Source organism: Eutrema salsugineum, unplaced genomic scaffold, assembly GCF_000478725.1.
Source record: "Eutrema salsugineum unplaced genomic scaffold, Eutsalg1_0 scaffold_2, whole genome shotgun sequence".
NCBI classification, from domain to species: domain Eukaryota; kingdom Viridiplantae; phylum Streptophyta; class Magnoliopsida; order Brassicales; family Brassicaceae; genus Eutrema; species Eutrema salsugineum.
The window spans coordinates 10,508,772-10,534,688 of NW_006256829.1; the positions used below are offsets into that span (position 1 = coordinate 10,508,772).

Genomic DNA, 25,917 nt, shown 5'->3' on the forward strand with positions numbered 1-25,917 from the left:
TAACGACACATAAGCATATGATGGTGGTGGTTTTAACTTTTAAGACCACGTTAATAAGTACACATTCGCATCACTCGTTTTTTAAGTGTAACAATATTTCCTGTAATAACCAAAATAAAATGAAAAAGGACTAATTAAAAGAAACATCGTTCGTGTGCCTGTTTTTAACTCTTATTTTTGTTTTTTTCTTTCTTAGGGCTTTTGTTTTTCGTTTTAAATTATTCCCTCTGTTCCAGAATAGATGATGTTTTAAGATTTTTCTTTGTTTTAAGATTTTTCTTTGTTCCAAAATAGATGATGTTTTAGAAGTATTTAATGCTATTACATTTTACAAGAATGATTTAATAACATATTTTATTTAATTATTTTAAAATAATAAATGTTTATATGTAAACAAACCAATAATATCAAGTGAAGCTAAAGTTCATTTATAATGATTATATTGCATTTAATAAGTGTGAAAAAAAATTTAAAAAGTGAAAAGACATGAAAATAATGCATATTATTATGCATATTTATTGTTTCTAAGAGTAAAATTTCTAAAACATCGAGTATTTTATAAAACGGAAGTCTTTGCTACATTCTATGTCGGGTTCCTAACCAAATCAACCGGCCGATTAAAACTGAAGTCATACTAAAAATTCGAAACTAAACAAAATAAAACAGTTCGATTTACTATAGAATCCTTTTACGGTTCATTATTGAATTACAAAAGGAAGTTGTACGTTCAGAAGTGTACGTGCTTGTGTCACCTTGGACTACAAAGAACCAATTATACTATCATCTCACTAATCACTAATCAGTGAAGTAGGTCTTGTGTTGCTTGATCTCGGTGTAGTTGTTGGCGCAATAGTAAAATAAGCTCCCATCAAAACACCTCCTTATCGCTTCTTTAGATAAGAATCCTTCTTCATCACTCGCTAACGCATACAGCACTCCCCACTCCGTCTTGCTCGCTAACCTACACACCAATTATTAAAACACTTCTTCATCGGAAACCAAATATCGGTTAATTATAAAAGGCAAACATACCCCCTTTTTTTGATCATTGTATAATAGTACATACCAGCCAAAAAAGTCATATGCATCGCGGTTTCCTTGAGTCATGTCCCATAGTTCTCCAAGACTCAGCTTATCTGGCACTGTCCTCGCGTATTTGCTAAACATGAACTCAAGATTCGCTGGTGTATACCTTCCACAATTACACACACATATATAAAGCAAAAGCTTGGTGCATTAATTGTATACATATAACATAGGTCATAGGTCACGGTTATGCCATTACTTTACCTTCCTTCATTGTCATATGTCTTAGAATCGCTTCCATGTTTTGACTTGTGGATGTTGTGTATATATATAGGGAAGAACGGAGACGGTAACCACCCCTATAAATTTCATCAATCATTATAATATATACCAATCATAACAAGATCGGTACGGTTAAATAAATTAAACAAAAATAGATATTAATATGTGATCGTACCGGGAGAGTGGCATAGCTAAGAGCTATGTGGATACCAGCAGCGAAGATAAGTGATGCAAATAAATTGAAACCGAGTAACCGGAACCCTGTATGTGGAATTCAAATTCGTATATGTAAATGTATAAACCGATATGTACATAATGCTATCTAGAAGCCATAGGCAGATTATTCTATTGAACTTAATTATATTTGTTTGAATAATTCTTCATTTCTTTGAGTATCTAATTATACGCATTCAAAAACACAAATTCTAAGAAAATATATATATATCTTGACTTGATGCCCCGTTCGAGAGTGCTCCAATCACACGCGTCAAAAGGTCTAATTGTACGTAAAGATTTGAGGTAAATGATTTACCAGAGAAGGTTTCAGAAGGATAAATGATGCCATTATCATCCAAGTCGAAGAAAGCGACGTGTTGTTGAAGAACACTAAGGTCATTATGCCTATAATCTGGTGTTCCTTGAGGGTGATCCATGTCTGGTGCTTCTAGTGCTCTCGGCAAATCTAATTAACAAATATCAAACATTTATTATGTACCGTACGTGACACGCATCATGAATAAATACGAGTATTTGAATATGTATAGATATATGGGGGTTTAGGAAGAAGTACAAGGCTTAGTAAGTTTGTCATCCAAGTCACCACGAACACGGCGGTGATAAGTCACCGGAGCATAAGGAGCCACCGTCTTTATTGCGTCTCTCTCCATTATCTCCATCGTCGTCATCTCTCTCTCTCTCTCTCTCTCAATACAAGTATACAACTATGGAAGAGAAATGAAGAATTAGGAGGAGGAGAAGGAGACCAAAATATATTTCGATGCTCCGTGGCGGACATGCACGCGCGACAATGCCATCGTTTGCCATCTCTACTAATTTTACATTTCACATGAGTCAAGGACACACTTGTCACTTAAACATGGACCTAAAAAACCAAACCAAACTGAACCTTTACAATTTTGTTACACCGAATAGACTGAATAGAATCAATTCGAATACTACAAAAATTAATATTCTTTTCACTAAATTTCATCTCTACAAAAATTAATATTCTTTTCACTAAATTTCATCTCTACAAAAATTAATATTTTATATATACCAAAGATTTCTACTATGTAAAATTACATAACCGAGCATGATTGAAATGAGCAAAAACAAAGTTAACCGAACTAACCAAAAGACGCTTGATTTATTAGGCTGCTGAAGTGAACAATGCTTCAGGTTCTTATGGGCTTTGTATATCAGGGCCCACAAAAAATCTCTGATTTCTTAACTGCCACAAAAAGCTCTTCTTCTTTGGAAAGTTATTCATTTCTGCCCTGAAAGCTTCTTAATATTTTATTTGTATCTCTTCATAAACGTCTGAATAGTTACATTAACCCTCATTTTACCTTTTCAATAGAAAACTTGTGATTTTGCCCAGGCTTATAGTTACCCCCATAATCCCTTAGATAAGCCAATTGCAGGTAAAAAGGTGGGTTTTTAAGTCAAGATGATACCAACTATCAAAACAACACTAACAACACAGAACACATACACATACACATTCTACTACACCACTCTACTCTCAAATGTCTTTTAGTCTTCTTTCAGGTGTTTCATAGAGCCTTTTCTCCTACAACCAACTCACAAACAGAGTGAAAACTACAGATCTCTTCCTTTCTTATCTTCACGGTGAAGCTGGAACTTGATCTGCAGCACCAGAAACCGGAGATGATGCAGCTTCCTCTTTCGAAATGGCAACGTAGTTTGTAGGAGCAGCCGGCCTGTTGAGACTCTCCCTTCTTCCTCCTTCTTTTGCAATCGACCTGCTTCCGTTTTGGTTTGCATTCAAAGATAAACGCCGGTTTGGTGCTCCATTGGCTCCTCCGTTGTTAGCTCGTGCCCCCACCGGTTTCTTAGCACTGACCGGTCTTGCAGGGCTTGGCCTGGTGCTAAAGGCAGAGTCTTGCTCTACGTGTGGCTGTTCTTGAACCTTCTTTTGTTCCTGTTCATTAAGACCAACGATATGAGCTTATGGAGTTGACTAACATTTTCACCTTTTACCTTAATCGAGTAGAAATGGATGAAACTTACCCTCAGCCTCCGTTTCTCCTCTTCTCGTTCTTGCCTAAGCATACCGTACTCATCTAACATAGCTAGCAATGGAACACCATCGTAGGCAAAGGACATGCTGTGTTCCTCTTCCCAAGCTCGTGTCTTGGCAACCAATGTGTCAACCATGGCTTTTGCACAACACGAAAGATCCAATAAGACATGGATATGTAAGAGAAATTTGTTAAGTCTATCATTTATATCTTCTACACATACCAGGAATCTTGCTAACCAGAATCCGGGCTTTCTCAGCTCTCTTGAGATTCAAATGCGCGCCTCTACTTGCACTGTACCTGTTCTGATCCTGTTCTCATTAAACAAAACCATGGAAAAGCTCAAGATCCAATTTAAGTTAATGTGTTATGATGTACCATAGGTATGTGTTTGAGAGAAGTTATGCATTACCCGATTGTAGTCTTCTAGCCAGCTCTCTTCCTCACAAGCTGACATCCATTTCTCGACTCGGTCCAATATATCCTTTCTACTAAACGCTTCTTCTTTAGCCTTTGCAATCTGACTATCCATGTCTGCCAACAACTCAGTAGGTTCAACATTTCCAGAATCAATCAGTGACATGATTCTCTCACGAGCAGAGTCGGGGTTTATCTCTACGTGGGCACGAGCATATATCTCCTCAAGCTCAGATTGTTTCTTGAAAGCAATTTCCTTCATTCGGCTAGCTTTCAGCTGGTCAAGCCTATCCACTTCCACCTCAGCCTTCAAAGAAAACATATAGTTTTAGCAAAAGAGTAACAGTTACTTTAGAACACATAGGCATATTGATCAATGCAATGTAATATACCTGCTCGATCAGATCACGTGCAAGAGCACCTGGCAAAGTGACCTCATCGACTGAAGCTGAAATGTTACAAGTAACATGACCAAAAAGCTCCCTTTCCTCATCAGGAGTATCCATCAGATTCCACAGATCAATTAGCTGAGTAGCCAGCTCTTGGAGCTGAAACAGCAAAAACAAATATTCATTAATGAATCTCGTCATCTTATCATGTTTCAGCTCAGATAATCAAACAGTAAAGCTGCAATCTATCGAAAAAAAATTTAAACAAGTTTAGGATGCAGAGAGATTTGTCTTTACCTTTTGAAGTCTTTGCTTCTTATCATCTTTAAGAGTCAAGACGGTTTTAGCCAACCTTGAGAGTGTCTCATTGCTAATGCTCTTAGACTGGACACCGGCTTCTTCATCTAAGCTCGGATGAACTTCTGTGACGGTGCTTAGGAAATCCAAACCAAGAACGGCACATAGATCATGAACCGTACTCACAAACTCGAGCACCTTTTGCAACCTGTCACTCTGCCAACACAAAAAGCACGTTAGTTACATATCATCACCATATATAGAGAGGTCCCAAGTAACTTTTCTTACCTTCTCTTTCTGGAGCTCTTGGAGTTGGCTCTGGAAATCGTCTAACTTCTTCAGGGACAAATCAGACTCATCGACTATAGGAATCTCATTGCTCAAACCACCAGCAATCTCTCCACATATCTTCTGAATTTGTGATTGCACATCAGAGAACTCTCTGACTCTCTCCTCTTTCTGTTGCCACAGTTGCTCAAGAGCCGGTGCTATAGCAGCAAGTTGTTCTTTGATCGTTCCTGAAGACTTATCCGGCTGCAATAACAGAAGAAACAAAAGACATAAATCACTTACAAAAGAAAAGACATACCAATTTCATATTCCACTCCTAAACTGTGTACAAAAAAACTTACAATGCCGACAAAGCTTTTTTCTCCAAGGGACGTTGTGAGGCTAGAAAGTTCAGCATTAGCATCTGACAAGGTCTGAAGAAGCTCAGCTCGGGATTTCGCAGCCTGCTCAACTTTTCTCTTGTAAACATCAAGACACTCTTGCTCTATCTGAAGAAGCAATTTGTCTCGTTCCTCATCGCTCTCACCAACTTCATCCCAGATTTCCTATTTAAAAAAACGTTGTTTTAAAGTTCACGTTATACAAGGTTGAGAGTAAACCCCCAGCAGCTAAGATAAGAGATGGTTGTGAGATTAACCTGCAACTTTTGTAGTAAGGTACCACAAGTAATCTCCCCAAGAAGAGGACTTTCAGCATCTGTGACCGCCATTTTCGTGAAATCAGGAGGTTTTCTGCCGAAAATATCAAAAACAAATACCAGTTAGAGACCATAGCTAAACAAAGAGTGCGGTACACAGAAGTTCGCAGTGATTAATGGACATTGTTAAAACTTAGTTGTGTTAGATCTTACTTAATCATCAAATTGTATTGAAATTGAACTAAAAATGCGAAGCTAGGAGCAAAATAACAGATACCCGAAGATATTCTATAGATTTTCTCAATCCAAGTTACAATCATTTTCGGAATCCAAAACCCCCTAATCACTCTAATCAAACATTTAAAAAATATATATATTTAACTCCACTCACCAAACATTCAACAGAACTTTATCAATCGGAAACAAAAACCCTGAACTTCCGAAGCTCATTTTCTAAGCGTGACCCAGAAAGCAAACGAAGTCAAGCTAAAGGAACGCAAAACATAAAGTCCGATCAAGCACAAGTAAAAGACGGAGGAAGGAAGCAGATCTCAGTAAGAAAACACGAACTTCAAGGGAATCGAACAGCATTGGTGATAAAACCAAAGCAATAAAAAAAAACTAAAAGGAACGGACTAGAAAACCTCCAATTGATCAAATCTAACAGTAGAAATGGTAAAAAAAAAAGAAGCTTTAGTTACCTAGATTGAGACTTGATTTTCAAGGGTTTTAAAATGGGGGGTTTCTCTCTCCAGAACACTCTACTTCTTCTTCTTCTAGATCTGAAGCTCTGTGACAATAAACTCACTATTGAGAGTGAGAGAAAATGTTTTTTAGCAAAGGAAGGAGAAAAAAATCTATCTATGGAGGAGGTGGAAGAGACGGAGAGGTGGTGTAGGACCCACTCTTTGTAGTTTTTAGTACACGATGGAAACTCCAATTAACAAAACAGCGAAAAATATAATTCACCCCTACTTTTCCTGCTTTATTACAAAACATGACACTGTTTAAAATTAGACAGAATTGTGTTTTTTACTCCTCATTGACTTTGTGCTTTGCTTGTTTGACCACACAAGTTACCTAGCTTCTTTCCTGTCTTACAAGTTATTCCCGGAACTAAATAAAAATTCTAAAACATGTTCTAACTAAACGGTTTTTTTTACAAACATTAATTCAGATCATGATAGATTAAGCTGTGATATTTTGGTGTTTTTTCTAAAAAAAATAATAGGTAAATAAATAAATTAATGGAATAAAAAATAGTATAGTTGTAGTAAATCGAATAATGTTTTTTTTTTTTAAAGAGGCAAGAGGATAAAACACCTTACGCGTACGTAAGAAACAAAGAGTAGTCATCAATCTAGAACCTTTCAAGACAAAGGTAAACATATATTATTTATCCAATATCTTAAAAGTCAAATGGAATTATAAAATGTAGTTTGAAAAACTCAAAACAAACGTTGGCGTCTTTGACAGTGTATAATTCTTACATAAAAAGAAAAGAGATAGAAAATTATATGTAGAAAAAGTGTATAAAACTGTGTTTTCAAATTAGCATTGCCTCCTATTTTTAGGGGTTTATTTATAAATAAATCTATCAGACTAATTTTTTTTTTAACGTCTGATACTTTTATTAATTACGAACAGAATAGCAACAAAACCATAACAACAGCCTAAGGCTAACACTAAGCATCAAACACCTAAGGGAAGAGTTTAAAGATGCTTAAATAAATCAACTAATGCAACAGATTATGCAGCCAGGCTGGACCACCCCTTGCAAGGTACGACTAAAACCGGCCATCACGAGTAACACTTTTTGCGATCTCACGAGCAGCTCTATTAGCTCCCACAGTCTCCTGTTTGATTGAGCAGAAACTGAACCCATTGCACAGGTGAGCAATATAACTAGTCAAGGCTCGATATTTAGGCCATAGGAGAGGTTTCGAAATTGCCTCCACTGCAGAAATATTATCTGAAACTATCATTATCTCGTTCGCATGGATATCATGAAGACTCTGAATAGCCCAGATTATACACCTCAACTCTGCTACCACTCTATTTGGCGATGGTGTAAAAGCCTCTCTGGCATGAAACAAAGTAGAACCCTGGTGATCCCGAGCAATCCAAGCACCACCACTCATATATCTACTGTTTCTCCAATCCACGTTAATGTTGCACTTCACCACTCCCAGAGAAGGAGGCTGCCATCTAGAATCGACAAGATGGAAGAACTTCTTGTTACGATCCTCTAGAGCCGAGGGCTCATTAAGTTTGGACCATAGGGTAGCTTCTTCTGTAGCTCTCTGAACAATCACAGCTGGCGTCTTCCGATTGTTAGCAAAGATAATTGAATTCCTATGCTTCCATATGCTCCAAAGTAACCATGGAATAAGAAGACACGTATTCTTTGCCACTAATGGATCCTCCATGACATTCAGGAGAGAAGTCACATTATCATCAAGGTCTGAAGAGAAAGCCGGGAGCGAAGGAGGAAGGTGAGCTCTGTCAACGATTTGTTGCGCCGAGTCACAAAGGAACAAGGAATGGTTAATCGTCTCGACCTCTAGGTTACACAGCGGGCACGACGGATTCATATTCATTTCTCGCGAAATCAATCTGTCTGCAACCGCCAAAGCACCAGAAACTGCTCTCCACCAAAAGATTCTGATCTTCGGTGAGGTTTGAAGTTTCCAGATACGGTTCTTGACATCGATCTTGCGCTGATCATGGGTGGATCGTTGTGGGGGCGGTATAAAGGGATGGTTAATAGCAAACCAATACCCACTTTTCACCGAATAGGCTCCATTCTTAGAATATGCCCATATAAATATGTCCTCCACATTGCCAATAGGCAACTGCAAAACCCGCTCTGCATCCACCGGAGGGAAAAGCTCGCGCACCCGATTCTCACGCCATTGACCCTCTGATGAAATCAAAGAATCCACTTTCAATTCCAGGTCATAAAAAATCTGACGGTTTACTGGTCGTCGAGGCTGTTCATCCATAATACAACTCTCCATCCACACCTTAGTTGTCCGACCATTACCAATTGATTTTAGTAAACCTCTCTGAAGAAGTTCCCGCCCATGGAGGATACTACGCCAGGCATACGATGGTCTGAAACCTTGCCCACATTCCAGAAAACCTCGAGATGAAAAATACCTCCCTTTATACAGTCTAGCAATCAAGCTTTCAGGATCATTTAAAATACGCCAAGCCTGTTTTGCGAGAAGGGATTGATTAAAATTTTCTATATCTCGAAAACCAAACCCACCACTCTGCTTTGATTTGCACATTGATTTCCAAGCAATCCAATGAATTTTCCGTTTTTTCTCACAAGCATTCCACCAAAAAGCTGACATCGCACTTGTGATCTTCTTACAATGGTGCTTTGTCAACCTGAAGCACGACATCGCATATACCGGAAGAGCCATCGCCACCAATTTGAGTAGGATCTCCTTACCACCCAGCGAGAGTATTTTAGCATACCAGCCACTCAGCCTTTTGTGTAACTTTTCACCAATGAAAGCTAGGAGTTGTTGTTTTGAACCACTAGAACACTCCGGCAAGCCCAGATAAGTCCCCGCACCTCCCTCTTTATCAATGTTCAGGAGATTTGAAAGCAGCCTGCGAGAAATCGGATCAATGTCTTGACCCAAAAGTGATCGAGGATTTTTGGAAGTTAATCGCTTGACCAGATGAATCACAGTACAGCTTGAGGCACCTCAAAAACTCAGAACATTCTCTAAGCGAAGCTCGGCAAAGAAACAAACTGTCATCTGCGAACAACATGTGTTGAATCGAAGGACATTTTGACGAAAGTTTCATAGCACAAATTCTTCCTTCTAATTCGGCTTTGCTCATAATGTGGACTAAGGCTTCAGCACACAAGATAAAAAGAAAAAGAGATAATGGATCACCCTGACGGATGCCTCTTTCGGGTTGGATGTGCCCATGTTCCTCACCATTCAGCAAAACCGTATATGAGACCGACTTAATACAACTCATTATCCAGGAAATCCATTTTGCAGCAAAACCCATTCGCAGCAGTAAAACCTCCAAGAAATCCCATTCCACACGGTCATAGGCCTTTGACATATCGGTTTTAATGGCTATGCAGTTTGGATTAGTTCTTAAACCATGGACTATTTCGTGGGCAATCAATAAGTTATCGGCTATCAATCTGCCTGATACAAACGCACCTTGTGTGGGAGAGACCAAACTTGGCAAAAACCTTTTGAGGCGATTACATAAGATTTTTGAAATAATCTTATACGTAACCGAGCACAGACTGATAGGCCGAAGGTCAGTCATTACATTTGCTTTAGGTTTCTTCGGCAGAAGAGAGATTTAAGTAAAATTCCACCCTTGAGGTAGCTGACCTGTTGCGAAGAACTCCTTCACCTCTGCAATAACGTGTGTGCCGGTAATGTCCCAGAAGTGTTGAAAAAATTTGCCTGTCATACCGTCTGATCCAGGAGAGCTATCATTCTTGATGCTGCGCACAGCTCTGTTGATCTCCACATCCGTCACAACTTTAGTGAGATCTCTATTCATCTGCTGAGAAACTTTTGTTGGGAAACCCTCAAGTAGTTCATCGTGATCCGTCGAGCCAGAGGATTTAAACAATTTGGAGAATTATTCAACTCCAATATCGCCCTTCTCTTTCTCCGAAAACCTTTCAACACCATTGTCATCTATCAGTTAGGGAATGTTGTTTTTCATCCGCCGAGACTTAACACTGCTGTGAAAAAACTTGGTGTTTTTGTCCCCTGCAATCATCCATCGTTCCTTACTTTTTTGCTTCCAATAGCTCTCCTCTGCTTTGATAGCCTGCATCAACTCCACTTTCAAGGTAGCTATCTTTTGGAAATCGAGATGAAGCTCTGCAGATTCACCGTCAATCTCAGCAGTCAGCCTCTGGATCATCTTCTGAGAGTTAAAATTACTACTCCTCTTCCAAATTGCTAGAGCTTTACGACATGTCGAGATACTATCAGCAACTCGTCTCGTGCTAGTACGGTCCGGAATTGACCAGCTGTTCCGAACCACTTCCACTGCTTCTGGACTATCACACCAACGCTTGTCGAATATGAACCTGCCTCTCCTTACTGAATCTGCAGGTGCGACCTTGACTAAAAGAGGACGATGATCAAACCAGGTTCTTTTCAAATACTCAGAGTGTGTTCTTGGAAATAACCTGAACCATTCAGAATTCCCAAACGCCCTGTCTAATCTGCATTGAATCCATACCAAAGCCTTTTCACCATTCGCATTTATCACTTCACGGTTATCTCCCCAAGAAAGTTTATTACCAGAGCTGGGAATTTCCTTGATGCGACACTCACGAACCATACGTCTGAACGGATAGAACGAGTACTCCGCTCTAGGTGGGCCTCCAAGCTTTTTTGTGTTGTTCATAATTTCATTAAAATCTCCTACAACACACCACGCATCATCTCTACTAATCCCAATATTCGTCAATTTTTGTCATACATTGCCACACAGATGGCTAACTAGGTCTCCATACACAAATGTCATGAAGAAGTTCCGACTTCCCACTTCCACCCTAGTATCGATGATTCTGTTATCCAAAAATAGCACATCCACCTTATGTGTCTGCCTCCAAAAAACCACCACTTAGACCCACAGAGTTCACAAGGAAGCTGTGGTCAATACCTAACACTCTTTGAACATACAACACGTGATCACTAGAGCTTTTAGTCTCTAGGAGAAACACAAAGTCCTGGAAATGTTCACGACACATTTCCTTTAGGCGTCGAACCGTCGGGTCATTCCTCAACCCCCGACAGTTCCAAGCGAGTGTCGTCATATGGACGGATTGGATGGTTTCTGGTAAACCATCAAACCTGGAGATTGTTTGGATAGTTTAGACGTAACTTCAGAGCTGTCGACTGCTTTCCTCTTAGAAGGATGCTCTGGGTCTTGGTCCTGAACCTTGGTTAGAGTAACACCCTGTTTCGCTCTCTGCTGTCTGGACCAGCGTCCAGAGTTAGACTTTTTGCTTCTGTTACTAGTGCCGGAAGAGCTTGGTTGAACAGAACCGATCTTAAACTCACTCGTTTGTAGCGGTGGAACAAAGAAGCCTGACCCTTCTTGTAACTGTTCAGCCGTCTGTGGTAAGGGATCCGTAACACCATTCATATGACCCATCATAGCATCTGCCAAAGGTGGATGTACTTCCTTTGCAATTGGATTAACCGAATTTTCAGCGCCATCATCCTTTGGACCCGAGGGAGAAGGATCCTGATTCCCATTACTGGCACTACTATCTTGAAGCTGATTTCCTCGTTCAGTACTTTGAGGAGGTATAAGGGAAGCATCATCCCTCTGGTTACAACCATAAGGTAGAAGAGAATCATCCTCTCTCCAGTTACGACCAGAAGAGGTTTCCGCTAAAGCCATCTGCTCATTCTCTTTGATCACCGGAGATGCTGTGAAGACGGGAGGGGCCTCTAGCCGCAAATAAGATCGTTGCACCACTGGATCTCTGGATAATTTGTCTAGCGTCTTCTTCATCTTCAGTTCCCGAAGGGAGCGTTCTGATGGATCACCCGAAGACATGTATATAAGCATTTGCTCAAACACTTCAGGAGCCACGAGGTTTGAGTGAGGGCTGAAGCCAGGAGGAATTGTCGGAGCCAGCATCGGCATAATCTGCTCAGAGAGGTTTGAGTGATGCTGACGAGCAGTAGCGTTGTGCTGTTGCCGCATGTTCTGTTTACCCGAAGCTTCCACACTTTGAGTTTTGTTACGCTGAAGAAGTGGACATCTCTGCTTCTCATGGGTTAGGCGAGAACAATTGAAACAATTTTTAAATTTTCTCTCATATTCAATCTCCACAATTGCCACCTTACCGCCAGGTAGATTCAGAGATTTAGCATCCCTCACTGGTTCATCCAGATCAATAGCTACACAAATTCTAACGCCAGCTTGCAAAAGAGGTTTTGCAGGATCGTAAGCAATTTCCTTAACGTGACCAATACGGTTCGCAACCGCATCAATAGTCGCCAGAGTGAAGTAGTTCACAGGAATCTTGTGTAGTTTGATCCAAACCGGGGCTTTCTTTAGAAAGTCAGCAGGAGGGTTCTCTACCCATCTCTCCAGCACCAGACCCCACTCATCAAAGGTCCAAAAACCAGCCTTAAGGACTGTATTCATATCCTGTTCCCAATCAAATATGAACTGGAATGTATCATTAGTGAGAGCTACACCTTTCACACGCTCATATATTCTCCAAATTCTCGGCATAGAGCGTAGCATTCTTGCCATGTTTTGAACATCAAGATTCAACAATCGACCAATCAAACTTCTGGCGCTTCTTTCAACCGCACAGAAAGCTCCATCCGCCGGGATATCAATCGGAAGATCTTCCTCCAAATTCATCGACTGCATTGCTAAATTCAGAGAGCTATCCATGAGCAGTAAAAACAGGGAAATCCGAGATTGGAAGTGTAGATAGTCGCTTGGGTTCTTGAACTGCGAGACAATACACGGTTGCTGACGGCCCTGAAATCCTAGGATATCAAGCTCACGAATCATTCGGAAAAGGAAAGGGACCCCGTAATGGAAGAGAGAAAGGCAAGTTTGGGTGGGAAAAAGGAAAATTCCTTTTTAAAAAACCGACCGACAAGAAAGACTCCTTCCGGAAAAGAACTTCAAACCCTCTAGACGGGTTAGAGGGGCTTAAACAAAACGGTTCAAGTTTCCCATTATGAATACAAACAGGAAAAATATTTTGAAATAATCTTATACGTAACCGAGCACAGACTGATAGGCCGAAGGTCAGTTATCACATTTGCATTAGGTTTTTTCGGTAGAAATCGTGGTGAAAAGACTAGTTAGAAAATGATTATTAATTTTTTTTTTTTAAGTTGGGGAGGTGGTGTTAATTTACCATTTTGAGTTTGAGTATGGATCATGAGGGGTAGTATTGTAAATACAGCTGAGACAAGCAACGAAAGTGATGAGGAGGTCAAGCGTTCAAATACTTACGTGACAAAAAAACAAGTCATAGCCAATGTTAGTTGGCAAAATTAAATATGAAATCGACATTAATACTTATATCTATGCCATATCTTGATAAAACACACAGATTATAAAATCAAAAAGTGAAGAAATTCACGAAATAAAAAGCGTTGCTATTAACATTTATTGCAACTAGTAAAAGCTGTACAAAATGAATTAGGAAGTATTGTTTTGACAAAAACAATCATAATTCAAAGTGAACAAAAATTACAAAACCAAAAAGCAATGTTTGTATAAATAATTATTGCGACAATTCCTTACAAACAATCATCATCAAATATAGTAAAAGTTCTCTCCTTCTGACAAAATAACCATAATTCAAAAAAAATTGCTCATAAGCTAAGAAACATGCCAATCATACATACAATACCTATGCTAATCAACGAGTAATGTATTGAATCTCAGCTCGTTCTTTCAACCATTCTAGCACTTTTGCACCTTCTAAAATCTCTTGTACCTAACCACCAATTCAAGACGAGTCTCTCTCTTTCAGTTATCTTTTTTATTTGTGCAACCATAGTAAAAAAATAATGACAATACTTAGATTCAAACTAACCTGATCTTTCACACGTTCCTCGTCGTACTCTTGTTTATGTTTCTTGAATTCTGTGATGGAGTTCTCGACCTCTTTAAGTAGTTCATCTGTTGAGAACTGCATTCAAGAATTTGACAATGTTTTTTTTTTTACTAATTTTCGTTTTGTTCCTCTCTCTGAGACTGTGAGACAAGAGTATTAAGCATATAAAAATACCTCTAAGTTTTCGCGCTTGAAGATATCTCCAACAGCCAAATTCTGCTTGATTATGTTGGTAATGCTCTCTCTTTGAGTTTCTAGAAACTCATTTACTGCCTTTTGACTTGAAAGAGAAGCCAATTGCTCTTCGGTGAGCTTCATGTTTCCCTATAGCACCATGTCATTAAACATTAAATATCTGATTGACCGTAAAAGACAGAGAGAGAGAGAGAGGAAGATTCCAAAAATGCCTTGCCTGGATCTCTAGAAGCCTAGCTCCATAAAATTGTCTTCCTTGTTCCTCAAATAAAGATTGAGGAATCTCTACTTCAACCATCTGAAACACACAAAAAAGAAGAAGGAAAGGATAGTGTTTTGAGGATCACGCAGATCAACGATGCTTACTGCTTTAGATGCTTTATGAAATTTAATGATGACCTTTCGAATCCTGTCAAGGATGGCGTTGTCTGTTGCTTGCTCCTTGGCTTCCTGCTCCATCTCTTGGCATCTTTTAATCAGAGTTTCTTCAACCTGTTTATTTGTTTCATTAGACAAATACAGTTAGAGAAGGCAATCTTTTTTGTCTAACTTGTTGAAAATGAACTCCCTGTGTTCATTACCTCCTTTAAAGTGGTGCATCCAGGGAGCAATTTATCAGCAAGTGAATCATCTAATGCTGGTAAATCTCTGTAGAATAGTTCCTTGCAGTCGACCTAAAGAAAACAGACACGATTAGCTTATCTTTTACTTCATGTCTGCTCGTATATTGCAGAAGAACTCACAGTGAACTGAGCACGTTGGCCACGAAGATTTTCTTGCTTCCATGATTCAGGAAACACAAGCGCGAATGACTTTGATTCGCCTGCTCGAATTCCCAAGATTGAATCAAGGAATCCAGGAAGTAATCTATTCCCTTCTTCTGTGTCAAAATGAAAACCTGTACACAGACCCCGCACATCTCAGCATTCATTAGCAAAACAGGAAGGATTGGTATCAATGGAGTAAAAGATAATGGCTCTGTTACCTTTGCTTTCAGCATCTGGAATCGCTTGACCCGTTGACCCGTCCTCATCTATAGTTGTAGCAGATATATCAATGACGGCAAAATCTCCTACCTGCACGGTTTGCAGAGTTAAATATGAACTAATGTAACTCACATCTTTATCCTACTTAGATATAGTGGCTGATCTTAACTGTCTAGTTGCAGAACAACACTACAAGTATATGTGAAGTTATGCATTCAGTTACCTGTAGCCCTCGATCAGTTACAATCTTTAAAGCACCAAGGGACTTGTGTTTCTGTCTTAGTTGTCTTTCACAAGCTTTTTTGGCGTCTATCTCATCGCCTAATTCTACAACGATCTTCATATCTTTATACCCATTCTCAGGATTCCATTTCAACTCAGGCACGACATCAACAACCACCTCATAACTGAGGAACAAAATAAAAACAGAAAAAAAATGTAAAAGTTAGAAAGCAAGCAGCCGTTGTTCGGATTCTCGCATATATGAAGATTAAACAAAAAAAACCTAAGGGTCTTGAGCTGAGAATAAGCCTTCTCCATAACTGGAAAGCTGCTTAATATCTGTATCGAGTCTTTTAAAGCCTTTCCAGTGACCTACAAAGCCAAAAATCTGATATGAAAAATGTTCACAAGACAAGAATCCCCAAATTCAGATACATCACAGGAGTACACATAATAAAAGTAAATATAAGCATTCGAACTGTTACCGACTCCATGGCGTGAGGAAGTGTTCTCTTCAAGATAGATTCAACAGTTGCTCTCAAAACGTATTGCCTCCCAACGAAACCAACAATAATATTCTCTGGAACTCTCTTTCCAGGACGGAATCCAGGAACCTAATTGAATCATAACCAAGTAAATCCAATTAAACAACAAGCATATCACTACATGGAGCCAGTTTTAATTTGATTATACATTGTGATCATTCATCTTGATTTTAGAAAGCTGAAAAATGCAATTTACCTTGGCCATTTTCATGAACTCGCTAAGGACTCTTTGGTAACAATCTTCACAGACAATTGCTGGAACTTCCACACTTAATTTCACCTAAAATTGAACAGTACATCCCTAAAATCAGACCAAACTCAATTCCAAAAAATAGACAAAAAAAAAGCTTGAAAAGTTTCTTACACTTGAATTCGGCGCTTTAGTCTCGGTGACCTGAAGATCAGCGGGAAGCCGGTCTTCCTTTACGCTGGGTTCAACCGCCGGAGAAGCCTCTGCTCTCCGGCCTCCAATTTTCTTGGCGACACAAGATACCTCCAAGGGCTTGATTGGTTTCTTCAGCCTCCCATTGAAGCGCAACACAGAGCAACCACCACGAGAGACGAACAAACTATCGGATTGTAAGAGACGAGACCCAATGCGTCGGGTTAAACATGAATGAAACGGATTAATCGTCGTCGTCGAGCTGATAACGCAGAGGTCCATTTTCAAAGTCTCTCTCTTTAGATAGAAGAAGAACTGAGCTTTTTGAAGCGCCACTTCTTCTTGGAGGAGATAAAGCTGTGTAATTTTGTTACATATATCTCCTTAAAACGCTGCGTTTTCCAAACTATATCTTCTAAAAACGCTGCGTTTTACTTGCACTAAAGTCTAAAGATATAAAAAAGTAACTATTTTTTTTTTCCGGGCAGTGACAGTGAGAGAGAAGAACAAAGACAGAAATTTGCGGAGATGGAAGGCGTAGGGTCGAGATTGAGCCGGACGTCATCGAGATACAGTGGTCCGGCGGCGACGGCGGTTTTCAGCGGCCGAGTAAGGAAGTGGAAGAAGAAGTGGGTACGTGTCTCAACCTCATCCGTCGGCGTTTTCCGAGCATCTAAATCCAACGGTCGCAATAACAACAACAACAACAACAATAACAGCAGCAATTCTCGTCACCATCTTCTTCTCCATAAGTGGACCCCACTTTCCTCGGCGACGGTTACTCCCTCCGAAGCTAACGGCTCCGGTGAGACGGAGGAGCCGCCTAAGCGAAGATTCAGATACGCCCCAGTAAGTATTCATCCAAAATTGGAATTCTGCTATGTCTTAGGGTTTCCTTTTTTGTTTTGTGTGGGATTATTGTGAATGGTTCCTTTTTGGGATTTTGCAGATTGCGATGCTTGAGCATAGAGAGAAAGTGGTTTCTAAGGATTCTGAAATCGAAGCTCTAGAGGAAGAGACTGACGAATTCGACACTGAATCTCCATTGCCTAAAGCCGTTGAGCTGGACATGAACATGACAGACACAGACCAAACTAAGGTAAAGCTTCAAAATCAGTTACGAAGTTGTCGAGTTCTGTTCATTTTACTTGTTCATACTTGTTTTTTCTTACTACTTCCTCTGCAGGAAGCAAAAACTGGTCACTTGAAACTGGGACTGTGTCTGAATTCTGAAGGGACTGAAGAAGAGTGAAGAGAATCGTATTAAATTAAAGTCCGAGGACTTGGTATTGTTGTAGCTATTATGATGTCTCATTATGTAACTTATCGTAGGTTTTTGTTATTAACATTGATCCTTCTGGATCTGTATGTACTGTCTCTAGTTAGAAGAAGCTATATTTATATGTATCTCTAAAATCAGAGTCAAAATCATAGCATTCGTAAGGATTTGATGTTCCACTTTTATAACTTCATGAAAATTTTGAGAGAAAAAAGTTACAGAACCAGGTCTTCCCTGGAAGTGCAGCAATGTCAAGCTACTTTATGAGATCTTGTTCATCCAATGAATATGCAAATATGATCTATTAACTAAAACAAACTCAGGAAGATGTCAAAACAAAGGTTTTTCAACTATCGTAGTTTGAGTTTCTCAAGCTTCAGACTCTTTCTCGCCCTCTTGATTCTCCACAGCGCAAGTAACACCAACCTCAGCTGGTCTTATAACTCGATCAAACAACGTGTATCCAGACTGCAGATATGGAAACAAACCGTTACCAAAAGGTTACAAAATTATGCTAGAGAATCCATGGTATTGTGTTGATTTGCAAAAGATAGCATAATGCTTAAGAGTCATCAAAGCAAGAAAAAAAGCAAATCCTTTGAAAGGTTAGTACCTTTAGGACATGAGCAATTGTGCCTTCTGGCTTTGAAGCATCTGGGACTTGGAACACTGCGTTATGTCTGTTTGGATCAAACGGTTCATTCAAAGGATCTTCTTTTACCAAACCAGATTTCTTAAATACCTGCAGTTTTTCAGATAAACTTGCAATCTCAGAATCAGTCTCATCTATCTTTGTTTACCTCAGTGAACAAATATAACGGATGTTTTTACCTCAGCTAATTGTTTCTCAGTCATCTCCACTCCTTCTAAAAGGGTTTTTAACAGTGGAGCAGCACCAGCAGAATCTTTTGAAGTGTCAATCTTCGAAAAACTCTCTTTGACAACCGAAGAAGCTCTTCCCAGATTATCCGCCACATCCAAAAGACTTGTTGCAAAGTTCTGCAGCAGAAACGAATTCAACAAATGTATTCAGCACTGGGATATATATGAAGCAAAAACAAGTTAATTCAAAAAGGAAAAGTTAACCTGTATGGCGAACTTTTTGGCGTTTTCAGCATTACGTTTTGTCCTGTCCATTAGATTTTCCATCTCTGCATAAGTTCGAAGAACTTTATCTTTCATTTCCTTTATGTCTTCCTGCTGAACCTTCACGAGATCTTCCTTCTCAGCCACAAGCTTCACCAAATCTTCCCTTGACAAATCCTCAAAATCAGTCTCTGAATCTAGAAATCAGTAAACGCAATTCGTTCAGTAAACCTATCAAACTTCTTTGTTCAGAATCAGACACAGTATCTCTAACATTCTGAGTCAGTCAATACCTGATTCTTTTGCCTCACCTGTAGCTTTTCCAGCCTCCTTATCCTCAGAAGCTTCGTTGGTCTTTGGAACCTCGGTGTTACTCTCATTTTCCTTCGATTCAGCTGAGGAAGAGGAAAAAAAGCTGAACCTTTGAAGGACATTCAAATCTGGAGTCGCATGGTTTAGAAGCGACACTGGAGCTGCAACAAGCTGCGCATGTTAAAGGAGATCCAAATTGAGTAAATTCGCTGTTCAAAAATCCTAGAATGAGCTAAACCCAATAAGAAAGTTCCTAATTTGCATCCAAATAACCTCAAGACAAGCTCATAAAAGAACAATCAAAACCTTTACATTCCGACATCTAAGTAATAAAAACGTCAAATTTCCAAATGAAAGACATGGAATTGATATTCGTTTGAATAGACCCTTAAACCCAAGTAAACCCCAACGAGTGGATTCAGAACACCAAAATCGGCTCAAAAACCTAACCTTGTTGGGAGTTTCGTGGACAAGGGAGTGAAATCGGCCGGAAACAATCGGAATAATCTGATTCCTCGTCGGAGTAGCGACTGCGGAGAGAGATGAGCGTAAGCCCACGGAGCGAGAAACTCTCGATAAGACCCTAGACACCAACATCACGGAGGAAGAAGCGCAAATGAATCAAAGAAGAAAGACAGAATCTTATTGGTTTATGTCGAAATCGTCGATAAAAGGGAGTATTAGAGATAGACGTTCTTGGGGAGGAAGTAAAATCGGGGTTTGAGGTTTCTGACGGTTTATATTGAATTTACGAAAGTACCCTTACCGATGGTTTTGGAAACCACATTTTTGGAACCCAAAGCCAAAAAATGTGGTGAATTGAAGTGAGAAGCTTAAGACCGTTTTTTTTAACAATGAGGAGAAACTCTTCTATTAACTTTACTTCAATCTCTAATCGATATTAACCAAAAATGAATTTTAATGATTTGAAATCGGAATGAAGGCCAAGCTTGTGGCCTATTGACAATACCTACCAAGTCTATTGCTTCCAAAGCAAAAATAATCATGTTTACTTTGTGACTAATCATACTTTCGATAGTCCACAAAGTACATTTTAGCTAACGTTGTATTGTTTTTCTGTCTGGCAACTATTTTTATTGAAATTGGAAACGAATGGTCATAGAGAAAAAATATTTCTATTTCAAGGCAATTAACATAGAGATAAATGGAGGTAGAAGCTCTGATTACACGGAATTTTATAAGAACTTTTTGGATTATGATCATCAACTGGTTTTCATAGCGACCACTAAAAAAAAAAACATAAGAGAGAATTACTAGTGCCATCGGTTCAACCGGTAAAAGCAAACCTCGACTTTTAAAACTTCATATTTTGAACACAAACACAGATAAAAATAGCACCGTCAAGAAAAAGAAATGATAATACTAGTGACAGAATCACATAGTCCGTATGTCTCTCTCTACTCAAAGGTGTCATCATCGTCATCAGGGAGTGGCTGACTTGCTGCGGCTGCGAGCTCCGCCTCATGCCTACAAATTCATTAAAAACACAAACTTTTAAGTAAACGAAAACAAACGGAGCAGCAAAACTTAGCAATGAAATCAAATAAAATGGAGTTTAGAAAGCTTACTGCTGTTGAGCAGCCATGTCAATCTGGACTTCTGGGGGAGCAAGGGCAGGTGATTCCACAAAGTGAAGGTTAGGGTCCCTGCAACAAGCAAAAGCATCTTTCTCAACTATTCCATCTTTTTAAAGTTATTACACAACGAGGCTTGAGAATCGGATTTGTTGTTTACCCGGCGAGTTTTCTAGCAAGGTACAAGAACGGCTTCTCGAAATTGTAGTTGCTCTTGGCAGATATCTCGTAGTACTGGAGATTCTTCTTCCTGTGGAAAGTCACCTGCTTGGCCTTCACTTGCCTGTTCTTCACATCAACTTTATTCCCACAGAGAACGATCGGGATGTTTTCGCAGACCCTGCACATGAAAAGAAATTGACGACATCGTTGAGCAGTTTGCCACATAGAACAAAAGTCTAGACTTCTGGTGTGTTCATTCATACCTGCAAAGATCACGGTGCCATGTTGGAACATTCTTGTATGTCAGACGCGCTGTGACATCAAACATGATGACGGCACATTGTCCATGGATGCTGCAACAAAACAAAATGCAATTTTTGTATCAATAACGTTATAATAGCTTTTCAATTTTTTGCTATCTACAATCATGGGAATAAGCATCTTATCCAGCTTCACATCATAACCAAGCTACAAACACTAGAAGATTCTACACTGTTCATACAGAAATTATACAAACACTAGAAGATTCTACATTATTCATACAGAAATTAACCAGGTATTAAGTGATTCGTATGATAAAAACAAAAACAAAAATTGTTCTTAGAAGAGAATGCTTACTAGTATCCATCCCTTAGACCACCAAATTTCTCTTGTCCAGCAGTATCCCAACAGTAAAACCGGATCTTGCCACAGTTAGTGAAGAAATCTAAAGGATGAACCTCAACACCAATAGTGGCTGCAAGAAAAAAAGAAAAGTAAGAAAACATCAGAATCAGTTAACTCGTGGATTAAAACGTTACTACGTTTCACAGACTTGCAAATACTTACGTTCGTACTTCTTCTCAAACTCTCCTGTAAGATGTCTCTTTACAAACGTGGTTTTCCCTGTACACATTATCAAAGAGTTAACATAAGTGCAATTCAAACAATTGCGAACAATCTCATAATTGAACTTGCAAGATCTATACTACATATCACAAAATGTATCGAGTAAAAAAAATCCAAAATCGCATCGAGCTTAAAGATCTACATCAAGATTAGTTATACACAGACACATAGAGTTTCTGAAATTGAGCTCATTCTCTGTATTTTTTGTTTCCTAAAAAAAAAAAGATGGTGAAGCTAGGATGGTACCTGTGCCTCCATCACCAACGATGACGAGCTTGAAGCTAGGGTAATCGACGGTTTGCTGGTTAGGTAAAGCCTGAGAACAAGTATAACGATGAAAAATCAACAGATCACGCGAGATCGAAGAAACTGTAAACCATAGAAATTCAAAATAGGATCTCTAGATGAGAGCGAGAAAGCAAAACAAAGCTAGGAAAGTCGGAGAGATAATTACCATCGATGAATCTCAAGAGAAGCAGTGGAGATCGAGAAAATATTTGAGAGCAAGACGGCGAGAGAGATATAGCGAGACAAGGGTTTTTAAACAGAGCTGTGAGGCTTTTGGCCGCTTAGGATTGACGCAAATGCTGAAACCCGGTAAATCCAGAATAATTGGATCCAGGTTTAGATCCGGATCTGAATCCGGGCCCAAAGGCCCAAAATTCACTACAAAATTGTGGAGATTATTTATGGTGCTTGAGATCAAGGGATCAAGGGTATATACTCAGTTTTATCTATGCATTTGAGAAGTTCATCCTAGAGTTCCAAGCTAGTCGTGCTATAATAATATATCTTACGTGATAACATCTATCATTGAATGATAAATGATATCATGATCAATCTTCCCTTGCACATTCATTGCTTGCAAATTTCACATCCATGAACGTTTTGATCAAATACAAGTCTCTACTTGATAATTTTGACAAGAGTTTTACTCATTTTGTGATAATCAACATGTTTGGTGGTTTATTGAGCCTAATTGCACCGATTTAATTTGTGACAATTTCAGCAGAAGTAGATCAATCCGAAATTGAGAATATCAGACCCAACACAACTATACTTTAGTGACTTAAACGAAGCAGATTTTAAACCGAAGAGATTTTACACACACACACACACAAAAATACATCAAATCCAATCTCAAAAATGGTTTTGTAAAATGTCTTTTTAGCTGGTGTAGATAAGTATTTGTCGACATCTTTTGTATATACACTTATCATTTATCCACAATTTACAGATTATAAGATTACCTTCATTAATTAAACACGTATATTTTTTATGTAGAGGTCGCTATAACCGTACGATGAACGATAGACATCCAAGATCCAACGAACACAAAATCGAAACTCGAGCGTTAGAGGATTAACTTAATGATTTTTCCATTTTTTCCTTTTTTCTTTTTAACGTGTTAAATGGCACGCAACTGGCGTAAATATGAGACTTGATTCCATGTATACACGTCGTAGAGGTTTAAGTTAAGAAAGAAAAAAAACTAAGACTATATTATACGACGAAACCAACCAAATATACAATAGTGAAAACAAATCTACGCATATAAATAAATCATATACTCGAATGACAAAACAAAGTATTAAATAAATAACAAGAAAATGCTACTAAATTAATCCGCCCGATTCCTTCTCTTCCATTTCCATTTCAATGCCCTGTTGGAAACTCGCACTTCCCGTACTCTACAAACAAGAAAATAGCAAACACAAATTAATACATAGGTCACAATTTAATAGTAGTTTGTGAATACGTAAGAAAATTTTATCAAAAATAGCATATGTTGTTGACCTATCTCAACCTCCATAATTATTATCTAACCATGAAATCATCTTCCAACTATCTTTTCCATTTCTCTCACGATTTTCAGGAATATATATTAAAAAATTCGATAAAAGCAAAAAGTGTGAAAAAAAAAATTATATTTGATTATTAGGAGGGAGAAAAAGATAGAGTACGTACTAGGAGGTTGCGAGACCACGTACGCTGCCCCACCAAAGTTACACGTGCCAACACCACGTGCGTTCTTCTGATAGTAACTGTTGAAGGCGTAAGAAGCGTGGGCCTCTAACGATTCAGGATTATAACACGTGGCACCCGGTTGAATCTGACGGCAATCAGCGCCTCCTTCTCCGCAAGCGTAGTCGAGACCTTCCTGAAGCTTCTCCTTGGGCGTTTTCCCGTTCGCCACGCACCACGTCTGTCCCACGTTCGACGGCGACTTCACCGGAACCTTCTCCTTGCTATCGTTGACCGGCGTCGTTGACCTAACGGTGAACGGAACGTCATACACTTTGTTCTCGTTCGGGTAAAACAACCCGTAGTTTCTCTCCGAAGTGGGCCCCGTTTTCTGGTTCTCGTTAAACAGAGCGAACAAGTAAACGTCAAGCGGCTCCTTCGGTTTTAACGGCGTCCCGTTTCCCGTCAACACTCTCTTCACTAACCCGCCGTTATAAGCCGCCGCGTTAGTCGAACCGGCGCCGATCTCGTTCTCATCTCCGGCAGAAGGCCAACCCGTCTCCGTCACCACGAGCTTAACGTCGTTAAATCCCACGGCGGCCATGGCGGCGAAAACGGCGTCGATTTGCGCGTCTAACAGATTGGAATACTTCAAACCGTTACCGGAATCTACATTTCCGGCGTTCTCTTTGAACAGAGCGTACTCCAACGAGATCTTATCGGCGTTCGCAGCGTAGGCGAAGAACGGGTAAGCATTCACCATGAGATGCGACGAGGTTTTGCGAAGCAGATCCAGCATCGGTTTGATAACCGGTTCGATTAAATCCGGTTTAAAAGAACCGGCCGACGGTGGATACGAGCTCGCCAACGCGCTCAAAGCGATCGGCGACGAGATCTTAATTGATTTGTCGAGGTTGAATTTGACCAGAGAGCTCTGAACATTCGTCATTGCCGGAACGAGATACGTCGTCGTGTTCCTCGGATCGACGAACACTTCGTTCCCGACGGCGATCGCTTCGATATCCGTCGCCGGCATGTATTTCTTTACGTTTTCCTGAACCCAATTGTCGGTGTAGCTCTGATCTGCTGCTGCGGCGGCGAGGTTCTCGTTAGGGAGAGAGACGACGACTTTGATGCCGGAGTTCGCGAGCGCGGTTAGTACGGATTTCTCAGTGTCGTAAAGCTTGACGCGGTTGATTCCTTGGGATTTGAGAAGCTCAACCACCTTTTCCGGCGCCGGGAGATTGTTCGCTATCCGGCCGTAGTTTACTCCGATCATTCCAGAATCTGTTAAGAAAACAAAACGAAGAAATCAGAAAATCATTAACGAAAATTTGGAATTTACATTCGTGAAAGAGATGATGAGAATCTAACCTGCGCATGTGAATGGAATGGCTGAGAAGGAAGAGAATATGAGGAGAGATATAACGAAGAGAGCCATTGTTGCAGAGATTTGAGAAATGTTTGTTGTTTCAGATGAGCTAAAGCTGTTTGTTTATATAGTAGGGAGATGAGGAGGTGGAGGAAGTGGGTGGGACCCAAGTGAGATATTGGGGGGGTGACTTTTTTTTTTACTGCTAACATCGTGATGTGAATTTTTCCAACTCCTTTACTCGATTACGTGTGAAAGTAAATACTAATTTTTTATTTTTATTTTATAACAAAATTTGACCGTTTCAATCGTAGTGATTGGAGACTGGACCAAATGTTGTCAGATGGTGGGTACGTGCCAAAATTAGCATTCAATTTATTAGATTATTTATTGATTTTACTGCAGCTTTTGTATCCTTTTTGGGGGGTTTTCCTAACGTTATGTAAGATAATAACAACAAATTGTAGCAGTCTTTCTTTAATCACGTTTGATCACAATAGATTTCTGACAAATAAAAGAAAAAGATTAGTATTTAACTATTTACGATGTTTATAAAAGAAGAACCTTGAATTTAATAATGATATGACTGCAGCGTTATTGAAAAACCATTTACAACCGTTAAGCTATATACCCAGTCAATATGTTCACTGGATTGCGATCGTTGAGGCAAATTAACCATATCTTGAATTGATGGTAATA

General features: G+C 39.5%; 7 protein-coding genes across 8 annotated transcripts; 1 reads left to right on the forward strand and 6 right to left on the reverse strand.

The window, feature by feature from the left end:
- Window positions 1-649: 649 nt before the first annotated feature.
- On the reverse strand, window positions 650-2,247 carry LOC18017665 (peroxygenase 2). Its single transcript, XM_006401413.2, has 6 exons — window positions 2,099-2,247; window positions 1,841-1,990; window positions 1,484-1,569; window positions 1,291-1,385; window positions 1,067-1,192; window positions 650-961 (listed from the first exon to the last, which is right to left on the reverse strand). The coding sequence occupies exons 1-6, from the start codon at window positions 2,211-2,213 to the stop codon at window positions 796-798; spliced, it is 738 nt and encodes a 245-aa protein (XP_006401476.1). The 5' UTR covers window positions 2,214-2,247; the 3' UTR covers window positions 650-795.
- A 651-nt stretch (window positions 2,248-2,898) lies between these two features.
- Window positions 2,899-6,452, reverse strand: LOC18017666 (65-kDa microtubule-associated protein 1). The gene is made up of 10 exons (XM_006401414.2): window positions 6,305-6,452; window positions 5,604-5,697; window positions 5,308-5,511; window positions 4,964-5,209; window positions 4,676-4,891; window positions 4,382-4,537; window positions 3,985-4,296; window positions 3,796-3,883; window positions 3,562-3,710; window positions 2,899-3,472 (listed from the first exon to the last, which is right to left on the reverse strand). Exons 2-10 carry the CDS (start codon window positions 5,673-5,675, stop codon window positions 3,155-3,157), a joined length of 1,761 nt encoding a protein of 586 aa, XP_006401477.1. The 5' UTR covers window positions 5,676-5,697; window positions 6,305-6,452; the 3' UTR covers window positions 2,899-3,154.
- A 7,407-nt stretch (window positions 6,453-13,859) lies between these two features.
- LOC18017667 (trigger factor-like protein TIG, Chloroplastic) lies at window positions 13,860-16,890 on the reverse strand. The gene is made up of 13 exons (XM_006401415.2): window positions 16,542-16,890; window positions 16,374-16,457; window positions 16,118-16,246; window positions 15,916-16,004; window positions 15,634-15,817; window positions 15,410-15,500; window positions 15,168-15,322; window positions 15,006-15,098; window positions 14,824-14,916; window positions 14,642-14,722; window positions 14,404-14,553; window positions 14,209-14,304; window positions 13,860-14,109 (listed from the first exon to the last, which is right to left on the reverse strand). Exons 1-13 carry the CDS (start codon window positions 16,839-16,841, stop codon window positions 14,032-14,034), a joined length of 1,623 nt encoding a protein of 540 aa, XP_006401478.1. The 5' UTR covers window positions 16,842-16,890; the 3' UTR covers window positions 13,860-14,031.
- A 133-nt stretch (window positions 16,891-17,023) lies between these two features.
- Window positions 17,024-18,072, forward strand: LOC18017668 (probable inactive serine/threonine-protein kinase bub1). The gene is made up of 3 exons (XM_006401416.2): window positions 17,024-17,408; window positions 17,509-17,658; window positions 17,746-18,072. Exons 1-3 carry the CDS (start codon window positions 17,088-17,090, stop codon window positions 17,809-17,811), a joined length of 537 nt encoding a protein of 178 aa, XP_006401479.1. The 5' UTR covers window positions 17,024-17,087; the 3' UTR covers window positions 17,812-18,072.
- LOC18017669 (grpE protein homolog 1, mitochondrial) lies at window positions 18,019-19,940 on the reverse strand. 2 transcript variants are annotated; one of them, XM_024156799.1, is made up of 6 exons: window positions 19,687-19,940; window positions 19,236-19,407; window positions 18,925-19,121; window positions 18,670-18,837; window positions 18,452-18,580; window positions 18,019-18,306 (listed from the first exon to the last, which is right to left on the reverse strand). In XM_024156799.1, exons 1-6 carry the CDS (start codon window positions 19,831-19,833, stop codon window positions 18,208-18,210), a joined length of 912 nt encoding a protein of 303 aa, XP_024012567.1. In that variant the 5' UTR covers window positions 19,834-19,940; the 3' UTR covers window positions 18,019-18,207. The 2 variants fall into 2 exon arrangements, with proteins under 2 accessions (XP_024012567.1, XP_006401480.1); XM_006401417.2 differs by having other exon boundaries at window positions 19,218-19,407.
- Window positions 19,941-20,424: 484 nt separating this feature from the next.
- Window positions 20,425-22,462, reverse strand: LOC18017670 (GTP-binding nuclear protein Ran-3). Its single transcript, XM_006401418.2, has 8 exons — window positions 22,336-22,462; window positions 22,128-22,197; window positions 21,822-21,878; window positions 21,612-21,729; window positions 21,257-21,346; window positions 20,992-21,171; window positions 20,826-20,903; window positions 20,425-20,724 (listed from the first exon to the last, which is right to left on the reverse strand). Exons 1-8 carry the CDS (start codon window positions 22,336-22,338, stop codon window positions 20,655-20,657), a joined length of 666 nt encoding a protein of 221 aa, XP_006401481.1. The 5' UTR covers window positions 22,339-22,462; the 3' UTR covers window positions 20,425-20,654.
- A 956-nt stretch (window positions 22,463-23,418) lies between these two features.
- Window positions 23,419-25,359, reverse strand: LOC18016524 (glucan endo-1,3-beta-glucosidase 12). The gene is made up of 3 exons (XM_006401419.2): window positions 25,221-25,359; window positions 23,850-25,133; window positions 23,419-23,572 (listed from the first exon to the last, which is right to left on the reverse strand). The coding sequence occupies exons 1-3, from the start codon at window positions 25,285-25,287 to the stop codon at window positions 23,538-23,540; spliced, it is 1,386 nt and encodes a 461-aa protein (XP_006401482.1). The 5' UTR covers window positions 25,288-25,359; the 3' UTR covers window positions 23,419-23,537.
- Between the last annotated feature and the right edge of the window lie 558 nt (window positions 25,360-25,917).